The sequence below is a fragment of the Geotrypetes seraphini genome, chromosome 13 (genome assembly GCF_902459505.1).
Source record: "Geotrypetes seraphini chromosome 13, aGeoSer1.1, whole genome shotgun sequence".
Classification (NCBI taxonomy): Eukaryota; Metazoa; Chordata; class Amphibia; order Gymnophiona; family Dermophiidae; genus Geotrypetes; species Geotrypetes seraphini.
Window position 1 is genome coordinate 61,916,911 of NC_047096.1, and position 21,117 is coordinate 61,938,027.

The 21,117-nt window shown below is 44.1% G+C and overlaps 1 protein-coding gene across 3 annotated transcripts in view; it reads right to left on the reverse strand.

Moving 5' to 3' along the window:
• Positions 1 to 21,117, reverse strand: part of SMARCD2 (SWI/SNF related, matrix associated, actin dependent regulator of chromatin, subfamily d, member 2) — a 154,780-nt gene that overhangs the window by 48,626 nt on the left and 85,037 nt on the right. For all 3 annotated transcript variants that reach the window (XM_033917370.1, XM_033917371.1, XM_033917369.1), the window contains exon 3: positions 19,437 to 19,479. In XM_033917370.1, coding sequence (XP_033773261.1) covers positions 19,437 to 19,479 — 43 coding nt within the window. The remainder of the gene's footprint in view (positions 1 to 19,436; positions 19,480 to 21,117) is intronic.

The following is a 21,117-nucleotide window of genomic DNA, read 5'->3' on the forward strand; positions in this document are numbered from 1 at the left end:
CACAATTAGCCTCTACTCATACATCCACATCCAATTTATAATGCTTAGCAAAATGTATGAAGTAATGACTAAATATCAATATCGCCCTACAAATATCAACTGGAGTTACTGCACACAATTCCACCTATGAGGTCGACATGAGCTCTTAACTCAATGGAAGACTGTTTTCCCTTAAGAATATAGGCAAACTATATAATTTCCTCTCTCCAGCCAACAATTGTGATTTAAATCAAGTATTTCTGACTAGTAATTTAAATTGATTTGATTTAAATCAAATTCACCTGCCTAAAACTGAATGAAGATTGCAACGAAATGGCCGACGCAGAAAGGGAACCATGAATTTGTTCCTTGCCTTTTACTGAATAAACCTTTGTATTTGTACAAGGACTCCTCTGTCAGCAACAGCCAAATTCCCACTCAGTCAAGAGGAGCAGTCCCCAACTGTGCCTCACTATCCCTCTGCAATGGACACCAGGGTTTCCATCACTATGTGGCCAAAGATTACCACAGATGCACAGGTTGTAGCTAAAATCAAGGCCAGGGATGTGGCTGGAACTCAAAACTGAACTGTCATGGTTTAACTGGCAGAGAAACTCATTATCCAAAATCAGATCTCTGCAAGCTCCCTTAAGGCTTACTCCCATACTGCTGAAGATGAAGCCAGCTGCTAAAAGTAACAGCTTCTTCTCGAGTACTCGCAATCTTTCTACTCCATGAAAAAAATAGAGAAATGACCTGAAGAATAAAATGGTGAGAGAGATTCTGGGGGAGGAGAAGGATTTCAGACTCCTCTAAGCTATTCCCAAGCTCGACTGAAAACATGTGTTGGGGAGTTTATTCCAAATTCACAATAAACCACCTGCTCAACTGTTCTAATCATACCTGCTGGATGAAGAGAAAAGGCTAGGTTATATTACAGACAGATGTCGGAAAATGATACTGCCAAGCTATGAGTCTTATGTACTAATATGGGGGAACTTTTGCAAATGGACCTTCATGTACTGAAACGTGCGGATGGGGGGGCGTGGCTTGGAGCGCGCACGATATGGCAGCTTAACCGCAGAGCTCCTGAGTCCCAGGCAACAACTGAATAAAATAAAACTATTTATTTACTTGTCCGACTTAAAAATAATAAAAATCAACGGCGGAAATGGCAGCGATAAGGCAAGGAAAAAATGAAAAACCTTGTACTTCGGGAGTGTCGGCAAAAAGGTCAAAGGTAACCCCTGTATCGCCGTCCAGCGTACCAATCCCGCTGGAAGCAGATGAAATTAATGAAAAAGCTGACATCATGGCGGAATTATTTAAAATCAAAATAATGCTGACTGATAATGCCAACAAATTATCAGAAGTGAAGGAAGAGTTGATTAACCTGAAACAAGAAATCCAAACTGACAGACAAAGAATGTCTGTGATGGAGGAAAGAATCTGTCAGTTGGAAACTTTCACACAAAAGTGTGAAGAGGAAAAGAAAAATGTAACAGCCTTAAAAAATCAACTAATTGATATGGAGAATCGAGGAAAAAGAAAGAATATTAGAATCCTTGGCTTAGCTGAAAATATTGAAGGAGAAAACCCTATACAGTTCTTGGAAAATCTTTTGCCTAAACTGCTGCAGCTGAATTCTAAATGGCCGTTGGAGATAGAACGTGCCCACAGAATCCCCACAAGAAAACAAACAAACCAGACAGCTCCTAGACCTCTGATCTTCAAAGTATTAAGATACCAACAAGCATTTGAGATCTTAAAAGTGGCAAAAGCAAATAAAAACCTAAACTATAAAGGATCTAAACTGATTTTTGTTCCTGACTTTGCTAAAGATACTGCAAATATAAGGAAACAATTCCTTACATTCAGACAACAATTAAAAGAAAAGGGCTACATGTATGGTCTTTACTATCCGTCTACAATGAGAATTTCTACAGGAAATAAATCTATGTATTTTCAAGATCCTGCTAAACTGAAAGAATTTTTGACACAAGAAGAACCAATGTCTACATAATAAAGCAGAATAAAGCAAATTTATCTAATGAAAATAGATGGAAATAAAGAAAGAAAAAAGAAGAGGAACTAATGTCTACATATAATCAGAATAAAATGGAAGTTTCATCTGAAGAAAGGATATAGAAAATGCAAGATAAAATAAGAATGACAATTTTTGATTCAAATTTTATTACAATATATTGAATTTTATGACTTAAATTAATTTTTGATTTTATTCCATCCATTTAAAAAAAAAAATAATAATAATAATATTTTATAATTTTTGATTCAATTATTATTAATATATTGGATGTTATGATAAATTTACATTATAATTGAATTGAATACTATTATAGAATTATTGCATATATATTTAATACTGCTATTATTAATTGGAAAAAAAAAAAATTATTTTAGATTTGATTAAATGAGTGTGGAAATTATTATAACAGATATTTAATTCCTATACATATTAGGTTATTATAAATGATGATGTTTAAAAATGTTATTATTACAATATGATATATGGAATTAGAATTATATTTTACATATATTAAATTTATTGTAGGGAGAATATATTATTTTTATCTAAGACTTGAAAATATTAAGATGATTTATCCAATTATAATTTATATGAATTACTACATCTATATTTAATTCTGCTAATATTAATGGAAAAATTTTTTTGGATTCGGTTAAATGAATGGGAAATTATTATAACATAGGTATTAATTATAAAATCTTTTTGATATAAATATTTATCTATACATATTACGATACTATAAATGATGATTTTCAAATATATAAAATGATTTACTAAAATATTTATTATTATATATATTATATATATAGGAATAGATATATCTAATTTGAATATATGAAATTAGAACTATATATGAAATATATTTAATTTATTGAAGGGGTAATATATTATTTATATCTAAGACTTGAAAAGATTAATATGATTTATCAAATTAAATTTGATATGAACTATAATATACAAGGGGATTTAATGAAGGTTTAAATGAATAATAAGGTGGATAAAGAAATATGAAATGTATTGAATTAGAGAATATTTTTATGAATGATTAGTTGCCTGGGGGAGGGGATTTAGGTTTTGCATAACCAATGTGTGTTCCAGGACAAACATTGATAGTGGGAGGGTCGGGAGGGAAAATAGAGGGTGGGAATGGGAATCAATATATATTAATTGTGCTGAGATCTAATCATGTATATTATCATAGAATATTGGTTAAAATTTAATGATAAATAAGATGGATATAAAAATTTATTCTATGAATGTCAATGGTTTAAATCATCCTATTAAGAAAAAGAAAATATTATCGTTCCTTAAAAATCAAAATGCGGATATCTACTTCATACAAGAGACCCATCTTTCTGAAACTGAATCTAAAAAATTATCTGGGGGTTGGATTTCTAAATGTTTATTTGCACCGGCTTTAAAGAAAAAAGCTGGAGTGGCTATTCTGATAAACAAAAAATGCAATGCGAATTTCAAATTAATAAATTATGACCCCTTAGGTAGATGGGTGCATGTCGAAATGGATCTGGGAAATACAACCATAAATTTATTCAATTTATATGCTCCTAATACGAATCAAATTGAGTTTTTCAAACAAATTCAACAATTACTTTTACCACTGGCTACATCTAATTTAATAGTAGCAGGAGATTTCAATGCTGTAATGGATCCAATTTTGGATAAAAAACCAAGTAGAATTATGAAATCATTAGGCTTAGATAATTTGATTCAATCTTGTGATTTAGTAGATATATGGCGTATTCTTCATTTTAATGATCAGGAATTTTCTTTTTGTTCTCAGGTCCACAAATCCTTTTCACGAATTGATTATATATTTGTTTCTAATAACCTAGCGCAGCGTGTGATAAAAGCAGTTATAGATCCTATTATAATTTCGGATCATGCTGGTGTGTGGATTAATCTTCAAAATTATGATATTGAACATTTAAATTCAATTTGGAGATTTAATAATACTTTTTTAGCGGATTCAAATTTTCTCGAAGAATTTAAATTAAAAATACAAGAATTTTTTCAAATTAATGATTCAGATAATATTAATGCTGAGATTTTATGGGACGCTTTTAAAGCAACAATGAGAGGGAATATTATTTCATACTCAGCATATATTAATAAACAACATAAAAAACAATTTCTTGAATTAGGAAAACAAATTAAATTATTAGAAAATAAATTAATTGAAAAATGGGAAAATAAAACATTACAAGATTTATTAAAATTAAAAGTTAAATATAATGAGATTTCTTCTCAATTTGTGAGAAAAGATTTATTTAATAGACAAGTTCAATTTTACGGAAATTCAAATAAAGCTGGAAAATTATTGGCAAATTTCCTTAAAGCAAAAAAAAGAAAATCCAAGATTATTGCAATTAAAGATATACAAGGTAATACACACACTAACAATAAAGACATTTTAAGACAATTTCTTGATTTTTATAAAGATTTATATTCTTCTGAATCTTATGAAAATAAAGAACAAGATGGACAAAAATTTTTAAATTCATTTATTGGACCAAATGTTCCAGATCATATAAAAAGAAGTTTAGAAGAACCTATATCTTTAAAAGAAATAGAATCAGCATTGAAGTCTCTTAGAGTTGGATCCGCTCCGGGTGGTGATGGTTATACGGTTGAATTTTATAAATCATTTCAAAACATTATTTTACCATATCTATTAAAATTGTATCAATATCAAATGAATAATGGAAATATATCAGGTACTATGGCTGATTCATTAATTATTGTCTTACCAAAACCAAACAAAGATCCTACCTTGGTTTCAAATTACAGGCCTATTTCCTTATTAAATATAGATGGTAAATTAATTTCTAAAGTACTAGCAATAAGATTGGCAAAAGCTCTTCCTTTCATTATTGATGTACATCAAACAGGATTTATTGCTAAAAGACACTCATCACATAACACCAGATTAGCATTTCACTCTTTAAATTTAGCAAAAAATATGAATGATCCAACTTTTATGCTATCTTTGGATGCAGAAAAAGCATTTGATAGAGTAGAATGGAAATTTATGTATCAATCTCTAGAATGGTTTGGAATAGGACCCGGTTTTATTAAAATGATTCAGACATTGTATAGCTCTCCTGGTGCAAGATTATATATAAATAACAATTTATCAGATAAATTTAATTTGCAAAGGGGAGTTAGACAAGGATGTCCTTTGTCTCCCTTACTTTTTGATATTGTTCTAGAACCCTTGTTAATTGCAATTAATCAAACTAAGGAGATAAGGGGAATCCCATTTTCTTACTGGGAATATAAACTTTCTGCATATGCAGATGATATCTTATTATATTTGAGAGAACCGGGGATTACTATTCCAAATTTACTTAATCTTCTAGAGGAATTTGGAAAATTCTCTGGATATAAAATTAATTGGAGTAAATCAGAAATTCTTCCAATTAATGTTCACTGCACCAAAGGATTATTTGATTCATATTCATTTATTTGGAAAGAGGAAGGATTAAAATATTTAGGAATTATGATCAAAAATACAATTGATGATACAGTCAAAGAAAATGAAAAACTTTTATTGAAAAAAATTACAGAAATGTGTGAACAATGGAATCCTTTACATCTTTCATGGTGGGGAAGAATTCAAACAATTAAAATGATGATATTGCCTGTGGTTTGTTATCAAATGAGTATGATACCAATATTTTTTCAGGGGTCCTTTTATAAAAAATTAAACAATATTATTACAAAATTTGTTTGGTTTGGGAAAAGACCCAGAATTGCTTTAGTATCTTTACAAAGACCAATTATGGAGGGAGGGGTAAATTTTCCAAATTTTTATAGGTACCATCAAGCCTATATTCTAAGACAGGGTATGTATTGGATCCTCCCAGATCTCATGGAGAATGTACCAGATTGGCTATATTTAGAATGGCGGCTCCTGTTCCCATTACATTTAGATCATTTAATTAGTATAACAATGCCCAGAAGATACAAAGAAAACAGAATATTATTAGACACTTGGAAAACATTAAGATATATAAATAACCTATCACCAGATCCAATTTGTAAATCACTAAATCAATCTATTTGGGTAAACTCCAGGATCAAAATTGGCGGATTTAAGATCGTCTGGAAACAATGGATAAGTGCAGGTATACGAACATTAAATGATGTCATTTCAGAAGGTTCACTGCTTAGTTTTTCACAATTGCAAAATAAATTTGGCTTAAATAAATCACAATATTTTAAATGGATGCAATTGAAGCAGGCCATTCAGGTAGGGTTCCCTGAATGGAAAAATCTTAATACTCAATATAGTCTGCAGGTTTTATGTTTCCAGGCGGATTTCTTGGGTCACCAAGCCGCAAAATGGTACAAATTGATATATGGATTTTTAAATAAAAAAAAGAAAACTGGTCTTAGGGATATTTGGAGTATTGAGATTGGACAGACAATTTCTGCATCTCAATGGCCACGATTTTGGTCCTGGAGATTAAGATCTACAAAGTCAGCATCTATGAGTCAAACATGGATGTTTTTATTACATAGAGTGTTATGGACCCCTACGCGCTTGCAAAAGATAGATAATACTAGATCCAATAGATGCTGGCATTGTAAAATAGAAATAGGGACGTTAGATCATCTAATTTTTTTTTGTCCCTGTGTAAATGCCTTTTGGAATATGATTTGGCCCCAAATTAACAAATTACTAGAAAATCATGTAGGACTCTCATATGACACTGTATTATTTGGAACTGCAATGAGAACTCAGAGTCCGATCTCAGTAAACAATAATAAACTACTATTAATATTGACAGGAGTCGCCATGCAACAAATAACTCAGAATTGGAAAGACTATACCAAATTAAATTACCGTATTTTCACGCATATAACGCGCGCGTTATACGCGTTTTTACCTACCGCGCATACCCCTCGCGCGTTATATGCGTGAGCGCGGTATACAAAAGTTTTAAAACATAGTTCCCACCCCGCCCGACGCCCGATTCACCCCCCCAGCAGGACCGCTCGCACCCCCACCCCAAACGACCGCTCGCACGCGCTCCCACCCGCACCCGCATCCACGATCGGAGCAAGAGGGAGCCCAAGCCCTCTTGCCCGGCCGACTCCCCGATGTCCGATACATCCCCCCCCCCTGGCAGGACCACTCGCACCCCCACCCCGAACGACCGCTCGCACGCGCTCCCACCCGCACCCGCATCCACGATCGGAGCAAGAGGGAGCCCAAGCCCTCTTGCCCGGCCGACTCCCCGACGTCCGATACATCCCCCCCCCCGGCAGGACCACTCGCACCCCCACCCCGAACGACCGCTCGCACGCGCTCCCACCCGCACCCGCATCCACGATCGGAGCAAGAGGGAGCCCAAGCCCTCTTGCCCGGCCGACTCCCCGACGTCCGATACATCCCCCCCCCCCGGCAGGACCACTCGCACCCCCACCCCGAAGGACCGCCGACTTCCCGACAATATCGGGCCAGAAGGGAGCCCAAACCCTCCTGGCCACGGCGACCCCCTAACCCCACCCCGCACTACATTACGGGCAGGAGGGATCCCAGGCCCTCCTGCCCTCGACGCAAACCCCCCTCCCCCCCAACGACCGCCCCCCCCAAGAACCTCCGACCGCCCCCCAGCCGACCCGCGATCCCCCTGGCGACCCCCACGACCCCCCCACCCCCCTTCCCCGTACCTTTGGTAGTTGGCCGGACAGACGGGAGCCAAACCCGCCTGTCCGGCAGGCAGCCAACGAAGGAATGAGGCCGGATTGGCCCATCCATCCTAAAGCTCCGCCTACTGGTGGGGCCTAAGGCGCGTGGGCCAATCAGAATAGGCCCTGGAGCCTTAGGTCCCACCTGGGGGCGCGGCCTGAGGCACATGGTCGGGTTGGGCCCATGTGCCTCAGGCCGCGCCCCCAGGTGGGACCTAAGGCTCCAGGGCCTATTCTGATTGGCCCACGCGCCTTAGGCCCCACCAGTAGGCGGAGCTTTAGGATGGATGGGCCAATCCGGCCTCATTCCTTCGTTGGCTGCCTGCCGGACAGGCGGGTTTGGCTCCCGTCTGTCCGGCCAACTACCAAAGGTACGGGGAAGGGGGGTGGGGGGGTCGTGGGGGTCGCCAGGGGGGTCGCGGGTCGGCTGGGGGAGCGGTCGGAGGTTCTTGGGGGGGCGGTCGTTGGGGGGGAGGGGGGTTTGCGTCGAGGGCAGGAGGGCCTGGGATCCCTCCTGCCCGTAATGTAGTGCGGGGTGGGGTTAGGGGGTCGCCGTGGCCAGGAGGGTTTGGGCTCCCTTCTGGCCCAACTACCAAAGGTACGGGGAAGGGGGGTGGGGGGGTCGTGGGGGTCGCCAGGGGGGGTCGCGGGTCGGCTGGGGGGGCGGTCGGAGGTTCTTGGGGGGGGGGCAGTCGTTGGGGGGAGGGGGGTTTGCGTCGAGGGCAGGAGGGCCTGGGATCCCTCCTGCCCGTAATGTAGTGCGGGGTGGGGTTAGGGGGTCGCCGTGGCCAGGAGGATTTGGGCTCCCTCCTGGCCCGATATTGTTGGGGAGTCGGCGGTCCTTCGGGGGGGAGGGATGTATCGGACGTCGGGGGGGGGCATCAGGCTTTCAGGATGGGGACAGACCTTCAAGGGGGGACAGTGCACGGAAGTCAGGGGGGGTGAACGGAGAGTCGGAAAGTCAGGGCGGGCGAAAGGAGCGTCGGGCAGCATGCGCGGTATACCCGTGAGCGCGGTATACCAAAGTTTTTGTACATATCATCGTGATTTCTGCGCGCTATACCCGTGTGCGCGTTTTATACGGGTGCGCGTTATTTGCGTGAAAATACGGTATACGTTCTGGTGGAACTCTGTCTGTCATATATACAAAATGGAAAAAGTAATAGCATTACAACACGGGAACATTCATAATTTCAATAAAATTTGGCAACCATTGACTAATTATTCTAATGATTAGATTTCTTAGCACAATTATAATACTTATATAGAAAAAGGGTGGGACATGTATAATTTTTAGAATCATTAATTGGAAAAAGGGGAGGGATGTATAACTTTTGATTATATATAATATATACTGTTTATAAATTAAGTTGTATTAATGATAGATACAATGATATATAGTAATTAATTATATCACTTGAATTTCAACTATTGTAAAAATTGAAAAATTCAATAAATAAAATTAAAAAAAAAAAAAAAGAAACGTGCGGATGAAATTCCTGGGGTTTCACATATTTTGCAAAAGTTTCTAAATACATTATAGTACGTAATTAATTACATTTATAAATTAATGAATTACTACAAAGCAGAATCATGCAAAGCATCTTATTCATTTTGAACCTGTAGAAGAGGGGTTATGATAAAGGCTTAGTAGGCCAATTTTCACAAAAACAATAACTACACCTCAATGAGTTATGTTTTAGCCAATGTGGATTTACTTTTGCATGCAATTTTCTACCCAACTAATTTGCATGTGTAGGAAATTCTGCAGGTTAGTACATCGGTTTCTAGGTTTATACTTTATCATGTTCCAAGTTTCAAGTTTAATAAAAATTTGATTTGATCGCAAAATCTTAGTTCAATGCGATTTACAAGTACTAGTAAAATAGGGGTAAAAAGCATATTGCTCTAACCAGAGAATTAAAACAACTGTGGACCTGACAAACACAAAAAGGAAAAAATAAAAAAAGGATTAAATACAATTTATAAATCAAATCAAAAAGGGTAAGGTATGAAACAAAAGGATGGGGGAAAGCTTACTCGCTCAATTTTACTTAACTTCCTATTTTATTACTCAAACGAGCATCCTGAAAATATAAAGTATGCATAACTCAGTTAAAAGCATCTTTAAAAAGCCAGCTTTTCAGGAGACTTTTAAACTTACCAAGTAATTTTTCTTCCCTTATATTAATTGGAAGCGAATTCCAGATTTGTAGACTCACACTGGCTACCGATAAAAGCAAGAACTCAATTCAAGTTCTATTGTCTACTATTTAAAGTAACCCATGGAACTGCCCCCTGTTACCTAAACAACCGCCTATACCGCTACCACTCATCCAGATCAAGGAGAACTCAAAACCTATTTACCTTCCCCCTTCATAATGGTATCCGACGTAACAAACTATACGACAGCCTTCTAGCGACACAGGCAGCGAAAATTGACCCCCACCATCACCAAACTAATGATCAACACAACAGACATCAAAGTGTTTCGAAAGGAAATCAAAACATTTCTATTCAAAAAACACATCCCTACTAACTAATCTCCTCCCTTTCGCACAAGCTCTCCCTCTCAACTCTAGAACCTTTCCTTCCAAAAATATTCTTATTCCTAAATAAGCATCTACCTCACTATCCAACAAACTTCTTACGTCATTGTTAGGTAACTTCTCGTCTATAACCCGTATATACTGATATTCTCCACTGTACCCTGTTATCACTCGATTCTGTTATCACTGTTATCATATGATTCTCTGCTATGTAATTCTTATTATTGAATCCTCTACCACACCATGTAAAGTACCCTGTATCACTGTTATGTAATTCTCTAGATAATCTTTGTTACGAAATTCTCTCGGTAATGTCCAGATCTCTTATAATTTGTAATCCACCTAGAACCGCAAGGCACAGGCGGAATAGAAATCACTAATGTAATGTAATGTAATGTAATTTGGGGGGCCGTGACGGAAAAGATCGTATTTCTAGGGACTGTCATTCAATGTCTTTACTGGGTTTCTCCTCAGTTGTTCAGGATGAAGGTAATATGCAACCACAAGATCTCTTTTCTCACCTTACCAACTCAATATACATGCTCTTCCATCACATTTTTGCTCTTAAGTTTCTCCTTTCACCCATGCCTTCTCACTCATAACTCCCTTCTGTCCTCTGAATTCAGTAGTAATGTCTTCCTGTCACTCTACAGAAACAGTAATTACTTCTTTTCTCAATGACTGCTATTCAGCTCTTGATCAAGGACAGGCCACTCTTCTTATTTCTCTTAATCTATCATTGGCATTCGATCATGTTAGCCATTCTCTTCTGTCACATCTAGCTTCATTGGGTATTTTGGGAACAGAATTAGATTGGCTGTATTAATTTCACAGAGAGATCTTTTTTTCGTTTATCACACAACCACAACTTCAACACATTGTTCTTTATTATGCAAAATCCCTCAAGGGTCGATTTTATCACCCTTATTTTTATACCCACTTGCATTGTTAATACAAGAATCAAATATTTGTTGTTACGTTTATGCAGATGACTTCCTTCTTCTTTCTTTTCAGGATTCTTCTAATCTTGACTTTGCCGCTCTGCAGCATCTAATATAAAAAAAACCCTAAGCCGCGCATGTGCTCCCATTTTCTGTGAGCTGTAGGGCACCGCAGGTAGGAGTGTGCATGCGTGCGAATCTCTCTCTTTCTCTCTTCCCCCGAAGCGGATGTCGGCTGCAGCGGCTGTCGGCAGCTGCTGACCATGGCGGCTGGCGGCGGCTGCAGGCCGCGGCAGCTGTAGGTCACGGTGGCTGTCGGCTGCTGGCGACTGCAGGCTGCCGCGGCTGTCAGCGGCTGCAGGCTGCGGCGGGTGAGCACGGAGCCACCAGCAGCGGGTGACGGTCAGCCCGAGAAACCCCTGACCTACAGGCCGTCAAAGCATGAGCTACACTGACTGTCCCGCGCATAGCAGCCGAGGCATTCTCAGCCTGTAATAACAGCAAGCCAGTGTCGGCAGAAAGGGGGGAGGGGAAAAACACCCGTAGAGGGTCTGATCACACTGTACCAGAACAATGAAAAGGAACCACACATTGCTAGAATTGGCTTCCGTCTTTTTTCTTGCTGCATTTTTTTTTTATTGTTTTGCCTGCTCATTTGGCTTTTTTTTTTTGGCTTGAACCAGTAATCATAGCGACATCTACTGGTGAAAATGAAGTACTAGAGGAGTGCATGCTGCGCAGAAAAACAGCCACCTACCCTAAGCAACACTGCAGAGTAAGGGAAACATCACTCAGCTTAGTGTTAGACCCTTAATAATACCATACATTTATGTTACAACTGCAAAAAAAAAAAAACCCAAATAAACAGAAGAAGAGCAAAGTAGCTACACTATATAATATAATAAAACACTAAGCCGCGCATGCGCACTCCCACCTGTGTGCTCCCGTTTTCCGTGCGCTGTAGGGCACCGCAGGTAGGAGTGCGTATGCGCACGAATCTCTTTCTCTTTCTTTCTTTCCCCGAGGCAGATGTCGGCAGCTGCAGACCGTGGCAGCTGTCGGCTGCCGGCAACTGCAGGCCGCTGCGGGTGAGCATGGAGCCACCAGCAGCGGATGGCAGTCAGCCCAAGAAACCCCTGACCTACAGGCCAAGGCGAAAAGACGCCTATGGGGAGTTTTAATGGATAGCCAGTCAGTAAAAGTAGGAAGGAGATAGGAAAAAAGACACAGGGACAGGGGCAGGGAGAGAGACAGAAAGAAAGACAGCAGGAGGAAGAGAGACAGTAAGAAAAAGACAGGAGTAAGGAGAGAAACAGAAAGACCGACATATATTCTAGCACCAGCGGGAGGAAGGGAGACAGAAAGAAAAGAAGAAAGACACAGGGACAGGGAGAGACACAGAAAGACAGACAGACAAAGGGGGCCAGGGAGAGAGACAGACAGAAAGATAGATAGCGGGACAGAGAGAGACACAGAAATAAAGACAGACAGACATATATTCTAACACCCGTTAATGTAACGGGCTAAAAGGAGAAATTAGGTTCTTACCTGCTAATTTACTTTCTTTTAGCTTCTCCAGACCAGTAGAGGTTAACTTTACGATTGGGTATATATCTAATCATGACCAGCAGGTGGAGACTGAAAACAAAACTTTGGGACAGTATATCCTAGCCCCTCCTCTCTATTTCCCTCAGTCTGCCGAATAGCCAAGCAGAACCAAGAACTGGAAAACAACAGAGAGAAAAAACAATACTCCGAAAGGAGTAACAAATAACATGCCCAAAAATGCTGTTGGAAAATGCAGAGGAGAAATTCCCGAAGGAAGAAGGTCCCCACAGCTCGCCAGCTAAGCCAGCCGAGCCACAGCCGCTGTTCTTCAATTCTCCCCGGCCCTAGAAAAATACTAGAACCCGCAGCAAAAACCAAAAACTGCCCGCGCAACAGCCCCAACAACAACAACAACAGACAGGGTGGGGACCTCTACTGGTCTGGAGAAGCTAAAAGAAAGTAAATTAGCAGGTAAGAACCTAATTTCTCCTTCTTTAGCACTCTCCAGACCAGTAGAGGTTAACTTTACGATTGGGACGTACCAAAGCAGTCCCTCTCACGGGCGGGACCCCCGAAGGGCCGATACCAGAACACGCTCACCGAACACCGCGTCCCGACGCGCCTGAACATCTACCCGATAATGCCGAACAAATGAATGCAAGGAGGACCAAACCGCAGCCTTACAAATATCCACCGGAGGCACGAGCGACGACTCAGCCCAAGAAGCCGCCTGACCCCTAGTGGAATGAGCCTTGAGAAACTCCGGAACCGGCTTCTTACTCAGAAGATAAGCGGAAGCAATCATCTCCTTGATCCAACGCGCAATAGTAGCCTTAGAAGCGCCAGCCCCCCGACGAGGACCCGCCAGAAGCACAAAGAGATGATCGGAGCTCCGAAAATCCCGGGTCCGCTGCACATAAGCATGGAGGACCCGACCGACATCCAACTTGCGCAGCTGTCGTTGCTCAGAAGAACCCTCCCGACTGCCCAAGACCGGGAGGACCACCGATTGATTGACATGAAAAGGAGAAACTACCTTCGGCAGAAAGGAAGGAACAGGCCGCAAAACAACCCGCTCCTTCGAAAACTCCAGGAAGGGAGCCCTACAAGAGAAAGCCTGTAGCTCAGACACCCGTCTAGCGGAAGTAATGGCCACCAAAAAGACCGACTTCAGCGTAAGGTCCTTCAACGAACAGCCATCCAACGGCTCGAAAGGAGGGCGCACTAGAACAGAGAGAACCAGATTGAGATCCCAAGAGGGAATCGAGGGCCTTATGGGAGGCCTGATCAACTTGGCCGCCCTAAGAAAGCGAATCACATCAGGAATGGCTGACAAACGCTGACCTGTCACCAGCCCCCGAAAAGCCGACAGGGCCGCCAGATGAACTCGAAGAGAAGACCAGGCCAGGCCCCTATCCAGGCCATCCTGCAAAAACTCTAGAATGTTAGGCAGAGAAGCGCGAAAGGAGACCACTCCCCGCGCTCGGCACCATTCCTCAAAAAGACGCCAAACCCGTACATAAGCCCGAGAGGTAGAAAGCCTCCGGGACCCCAAAAGTGTAGAGATCACCTTGTCGGAATATCCCTTCTTACTCAGGCGGCCCCTTTCAAGAGCCAAGCCGTAAGACAAAAGGGAGACGGGTCGAACATGGGAATGGGACCCTGCGTCAGAAGATCGCACTCGAGAGGCAGAGGAAGAGGATCCGCCACCAGATGCCTCACCAGATCCGCATACCACGGACGACGAGGCCAATCCGGAGCCACCAAGACCACCAGCCCCGGATGGCGAACAATGCGAAGCAGTACTCTGCCTACTAATGGCCACGGAGGGAACACATACAACAGCCCCTCCGTTGGCCACGGTTGGACCAGAGCATCCAGACCCTCGGCCAGACCGTCCCTGCGACGACTGAAGAAGCGGGGTACTTTGGCGTTGCCACTTGTAGCCATCAGATCCATCAGGGGCTGCCCCCAAGCACGCACTAGCAACTGAAACGCCTCGGCGCCGAGACACCACTCTCCCGGATCCAAGAAGTGACGACTGAGGAAGTCCGCCTGAACGTTGTCTACCCCGGCAATGTGAGAGGCCGAGAGGTCCAGAAGATGCGACTCCGCCCAAACCATGAGCCGAGCCGCCTCCTGCGCCACCAGAGTGCTCTTGGTGCCCCCCTGACGATTGACATAAGCCACCGCCGTGGCATTGTCCGACAGGACTCTGACCGACTTGCCCAACAAAAGGGAGTGGAAAGCCAACAGCGCTAGCCGGACCGCCCTGGTCTCCAACACGTTGATCGACCAGGAGGCCTCCTCCGTGGACCAGGTTCCCTGAGCTGAGTGACCCAGACACTGGGCCCCCCAACCCAGGAGACTCGCATCCGTAAGGAGCACCGTCCACTGCGGAAGATCCAGACCCACCCCCTGAACTAGGTGAGGGGTCCAGAGCCACCAACGCAGACTGCAGCGCGCCAAGCCTCGCAGGGGAACCGGAACATCCATCCCGTGCCTCTGGGGAGACCACCTCCGGAGCAGAGCATACTGGAGAGGACGCATGTGGGCCCGCGCCCACCTCACCACGTCCAGGGACGCCGCCATCGACCCCAGGACCTGGAGGAAATCTCGCGCCCGAGGACACCGGGACGCCAAAAGCAGGCGAATCTGAGACTGCAATTTGCTCACCCGGGCCTCTGGGAGGAAGACCTTCCCCAAGGAGGTGTCGAACAGCACCCCGAGGTACTCCAGACGCTGAGCCGGAACCAACCGACTCTTGGAAAGGTTGACCACCCAGCCCAGCGACCGGAGAAACTCCACCACCCGAGCCGTAACCCGGGAGCTTTCCTGCAACGACTTGGCCCGAATTAACCAGTCGTCCAGGTAGGGGTGTACCAGGATGCCCTCCGACCGCAAGGCTGCCGCGACGACCACCATCACCTTGGTGAACGTCCGGGGAGCCGTGGCCAGCCCAAAGGGAAGCGCACAGAACTGATAGTGCCGACCCAAGATCGCAAAGCGCAGGAAACGCTGATGAGAGGTCCGAATAGGAACATGCAAGTAGGCCTCCGTCAGATCGAGAGAAGTGAGAAACTCCCCCGGCTGAACCGCCAGAATGACCGACCGCAGCGTTTCCATACGGAAAGAGGGAACCTTGAGAGCCCTGTTGACCCCTTTCAAATCGAGGATGGGCCGAAAAGTCCCCTCCTTCTTGGGCACCACAAAGTAAATGGAGTACCTGCCCGTGCCCCACTCCGGGGGGGGCACTGGAACTACTGCCCTGAGATCTAGCAAGCGCTGAAGGGTCTGGCGAAACGCCAGCGTCTTCCCAGGAGTCTGACACGGAGAAGCGAGGAAAAAATCCGGCAGAGAGCGGGCGAACTCCAGGGCATAACCGTCCCGCACCACCTCCAGGACCCACTGATCGGACGTGATCTCGGCCCATTTGGGAAAAAAGTCGCGCAGCCGGGCCCCCACCGGAACCAAGGGGGGCGCCGGCAAGGCGTCATTGTGCAGGACGGGAAGCGGGGGAACCGGCGGAGGGATTCCCTGCCCCCCGACGGGCCCCCCGAAAGGGCTGCATGCGCTGGAAGAACCTACCCCGGGAAAACCCCGGAGACTGGAAAGAAGCAGCCCCACGCCCAGGGCGATACTTGCGAAATTCCCGCAAACGCCCCCGGGCCGCACCACCCCGAGACACCGGGCGGGCACGGTCCTCCGGCAAACGGGGAACTTTCGAGTCCGACAGAGTCTGAATCAACTTATCCAAGTCCTCTCCAAATAAAAACGACCCCCGAAAGGGAAATTTAGTAAGCTTAGCTTTGGACGCAGCATCCGCCGCCCAAGCGCGCAGCCACAACACACGCCTTGCGGCCACGCCAAAAGCCATGGACTTAGCCGAGATCCGCACCAAGTCATACAGAGCATCCGAGAGGAATGAGGCAGCCATCTCAATCTTCGCTACCTCCTGATCCACCAGAGACCAGTCGTCAGACTCTCGATCCAAGACCCGCTCCGCCCACCTGAAACACGGCGCGAGCGACCAGTCCCCCACAAATAGCCGCCTGGACCCCAAAGGCAGAGACTTGGAAATTTTGCTTAAGGATGGTCTCCAATTTGCGCTCCTCAGAGTCCCGCAAGGCAGAACCGCCCTCAACAGGCACGGTATGCCGCTTGGAAATAGCCGAGACCACCGCATCCACGACTGGCGAAGCTAACGTAGCCCGATCCCCTTCAGGAATGGGATACAGGCGAGCCATGCTGCGTGCCAGCCGAAACGGCGTCTCCGGCGTTTTCCACTGCTCAAGAATAATATCCCGAATATCCTGATGCATAGGAAAAGAGCGGGAAACGGAACGGATCCCTCGTAACAGAGGGTCCCCCACACGCGGAGTCTCCGGCGGCGCGTCCTCAAAACGCAAAGCCGAAGAAACCTGTTGAATAAGGTCAGGCAGCTCATCTCTCTGAAAAAGGCGCACCACGGACGCCTCGTCACTGGAGAACGGGAAACCCGACAACCCGCCGCCAGCTTCCGTCCCCTCCAGAGGGTCCTGGAATTCCTCAGAAGGGTCCAGGTCCTCCTCCAGACCGACACGTTCCTCCGACCACAAATCCTCGTCCCACGACACCCGCGGACGCTTGGACAAGAGAGGCGGCGGAGGGGACGTCACGTCAGACGAGAGAGGCAAAGCCGCAGGGAGCGCGGAGGAAACCCCACCCCCCGAGACCCCCTGGGCGCAACCGGGACCCCCAGCCGCCTGAAAATAGGCTTTGCATAATGAAAAGAAAAAATCAGGGGAAAAACCCCCCGAGGGTCCCAAGGGACTCCCTGCCACAGCAGGGGACCCAGCAGAAACCTGCCCCTGCTTAGCCAAAACAGGGGGAAGGTCACCTGAGGTGGAAGACAAAATGGAGGGGCCAGACAGAGAAGATGGCGTCTTTCCCGCCAAAACAGCTCCCTCCATAGCCTGCAGCGGCTGAGAGACCTGAAAAGTCTCAGCCGCTAAAACAGGCAAGCCGGCATCAGCTGTCAAAATATCAGCTGAGAGGGAATCCTCTAAAACCCGACCGTCGGCGGCTCGGGGAATCCCTCCGTGGGCGGACGGAGAAGACCGGGCTTCTCCACCGTTCCCTGCCGACTCGCGAGGCACCATCGGCGGGGAGCTCTGGGCGCCTGCAGCCGCTGCCGACGGAGCTCCTCCACCGCACCGGCCTGAACACCGCTTACACAGGCCGGCCGCGAGTGCCTCGCGTCTGGAGCACAATGAGCACTTTTTCCCTTTAGAAGTGCTCATTGCTCCATACGCGACCTAGCTGTAAAAAAGTGCCGGTTAGTTGAAAAAATACAGTAAAATACAGTTTTCTTAAAGGGATACAACCCTCCAGACCAGCACTACCTCAGGATTTTTTTTTTTTTTTTTTTTTTACAGAACAGACTCCACAGGCTCTCGAAGCAATATGCCTTGCTTGATTTAGGGGGCAAGGCTTACTGCTGAGGCTCCTCTAAAAAAATATGGGGAGGTGGAGGAAGTGGGGGGAGGGACCCCGCTCGTGACCCGCCGGGTTTGACACCCCCGAGGTCGGACGAACCCCCAAACAGAGTCCGTCCAAGCTCCGTCCGGCTAAAAACAGGGACAATAAACCTCTAAACAAATTCCAACAGCCCTACCAAGGGAGATGGGTACAGATCACTCAACACCTGCTGGAGACTGAAAGAAGACTGAGGGAAATAGAGAGGAGGGGCTAGGATATACTGTCCCAAAGTTTTGTTTTCAGTCTCCACCTGCTGGTCATGATTAGATATATACCCAATCGTAAAGTTAACCTCTACTGGTCTGGAGAGTGCTAAAGAATACTAGTTACCTAGATAATATCGTTACTTGGTTATATAACAATAAGCTCATTTTGAATCCTTCTGAACCTTTGGTGCTTTGGGTTGTAGTTCCTTCACTTGGTACTGTTCCTAGTAAAATGTTCTCTACTATGAAATGTTTAGGAGTGATCTTGGACAATGCACTTACCCCTCAGATTTCTGCAGTGGTTAAGCCTAACTTTCAAGATCCTACACGGCATCCTTTCTCTCGTTATTCCACTATCTTGGAATTCCTCTAATCCTAATTCCACCAGATCCTCCCCAAAATTAAAACTATCCTTCCCTTCTATAAAAGGTATATCCCATGCTGGAAAACTAGGGACATCCCTCCCCTTTAGAATCACTGAGCTCTGGAACAACCTTACATCCCCACTCCAAAATTCGAGCTCCCTCCAACTCTTCCGTAAACATCTGAAAACTTGGCTTTTCTCAAAAATGTAACACTTCCCCCCTCTCTTGCATAGTCCTGCAGAATTTCAGCCGCAGGTATGGACTAATTGCTCCTTTAAAAAATTAAAAATATTTATCAATAAAAAAAATAATTAACTCTAGAAATTACATACCCCCCTATAGGTACCTGCAGTGTAAAGTCTGTAGAACACAAACACATCAAAGCTGTAGAAAACCGCACAGTCCCATTCTACTGAGCCTACAGTACACAAAACTTTCTAAAATGAAAGTTCCTCTCCAATCTTTTATAGCCTTTGTCTCTGTTACTTGTAACGCTACTTTTGGCACCTTTTCACTCAGCGAGTCACATGTTATTACTAATTATGAGTAGAGATATTACTTGCCCGCTGTGGTAGAATCTTATCTGCCATCTTTCTTCTCTTCACACTGTAAAAAAAAAAAAAAAAAAAAAAGAGAATTAGATCATGAGGTTAGTGCTGAAAGCTCACTCAGCAGATAAGATGATCTGGTAAATTTATTGGTTACACTATGCAACATGATTTTTGTTCCTGAGCAGAATGTGAAATTGCTCATGCCTGAAAAGTATAAAAAATGTTTGTTATTTCCATAAAACTTTGCTTTCGTGACCAAAATAGTGAAATTTACTTATTTAAAATGTGAAAATACCAAATTTTCATCTTTTCATTCTTATAAAGTCATAAAAAGCAACATATCAATCACAATTCACATGTACGTACTGTATATTGAAGTTATACAGAAATGACCATAGAAGATTTAGAAGCGAGTAGTTTTTTGACATTTGTGATATACAGTATTTATTTAAAACATTTAGATTCTGCTTTTAGCCAAAGTGGCTCACAATTCAACATACATAATCTTTAAAACAAAGAAGTCTCATAGTTCTTCCAGCGGAAGATGGGATGCCTGAGAGGAAGAGAACTCATGACGGAGGGGATGGGACACGGGAGAAGGAAAGCTGTGGGAATGGTGGTGGGCGACCTCAGGTAGAAGTTTGATGCTAGATCGGTAAGAGCAGAAAAGAGAGGCAGAGATGACAGGGACCATGGGGAAGAGAGATTAGCCATTGTATGGTTCATTGTGGCAGATTCAGCGCTAAATCGGTCATTACGCATCATCCTAGACCCCTGGGCAGGTCCTGAACTAGTATAGCAGGACTCAGTGAAAAAAAAAATTAACAGGTAAGAACAAATTTTACCTTCCTTAACATCCTGCTGTAATGGTCCAGACCTATGAATATACCAGAGGGTGGGAGGAAGACACAGCACCTTTCAGACTGCTCTATCAAAGGCACCTTCCCACCTAGCACAAACAAGCTTATGTTTGACAAACAAATGGAGGGTGGACCATGTTGCAACCTTGTTTGGCTCAGGACACATAGCCTGTGACCTGGTGATATGGCGACTACAATTAGTGCAAATACAGCGATCAGACTGATCCTCAGGTTGAAGAAGTTCAACCATGTTACACCTTCCTACCAACTTCTGCATTGGCTGCCGATGGAGGCACGTGTGAAGTTCAAGTTTGGCTGTTTCTGTTACAAGGTACTATTCGGTTTAGCCCCTAAATACATAACTGACCTTTTCTCTTTCTCAGCCAACAGACATAAGAGAAATTCACACTCAAAATTTGTCTCCCCTCCGGTTAGAGGATGTAAATTCAAAAGACATCATCAACATCTCCTCTCACACCAGGCAGCATTATGGGGTAAAGAACAATTGCTTATGTCTACTACTTATGGGGAATTTAGGAAACGCCTAAAAACATGTCTGTTCCTAAAGTACTTAGGCAACTAACCTCATCCCACAATAACTCATCCCTAGAGTTGTTAATCACTAGTTTCTAACTTTGTTAAATCCACTCAACTTGTAGCGTCTTACAATCAATGTTAACCGGCAGAACATTGCTAAATCCATTCAATCTGTAACATCTTCTAATTATTGTAAACCGCATAGAACTTCACGGTCCTGCGGTATATAAACTGTTATATTATTATTATTATTAGATAAAACCCTAAAGATATGAGAACCCCCCTCCTTTTTTTCC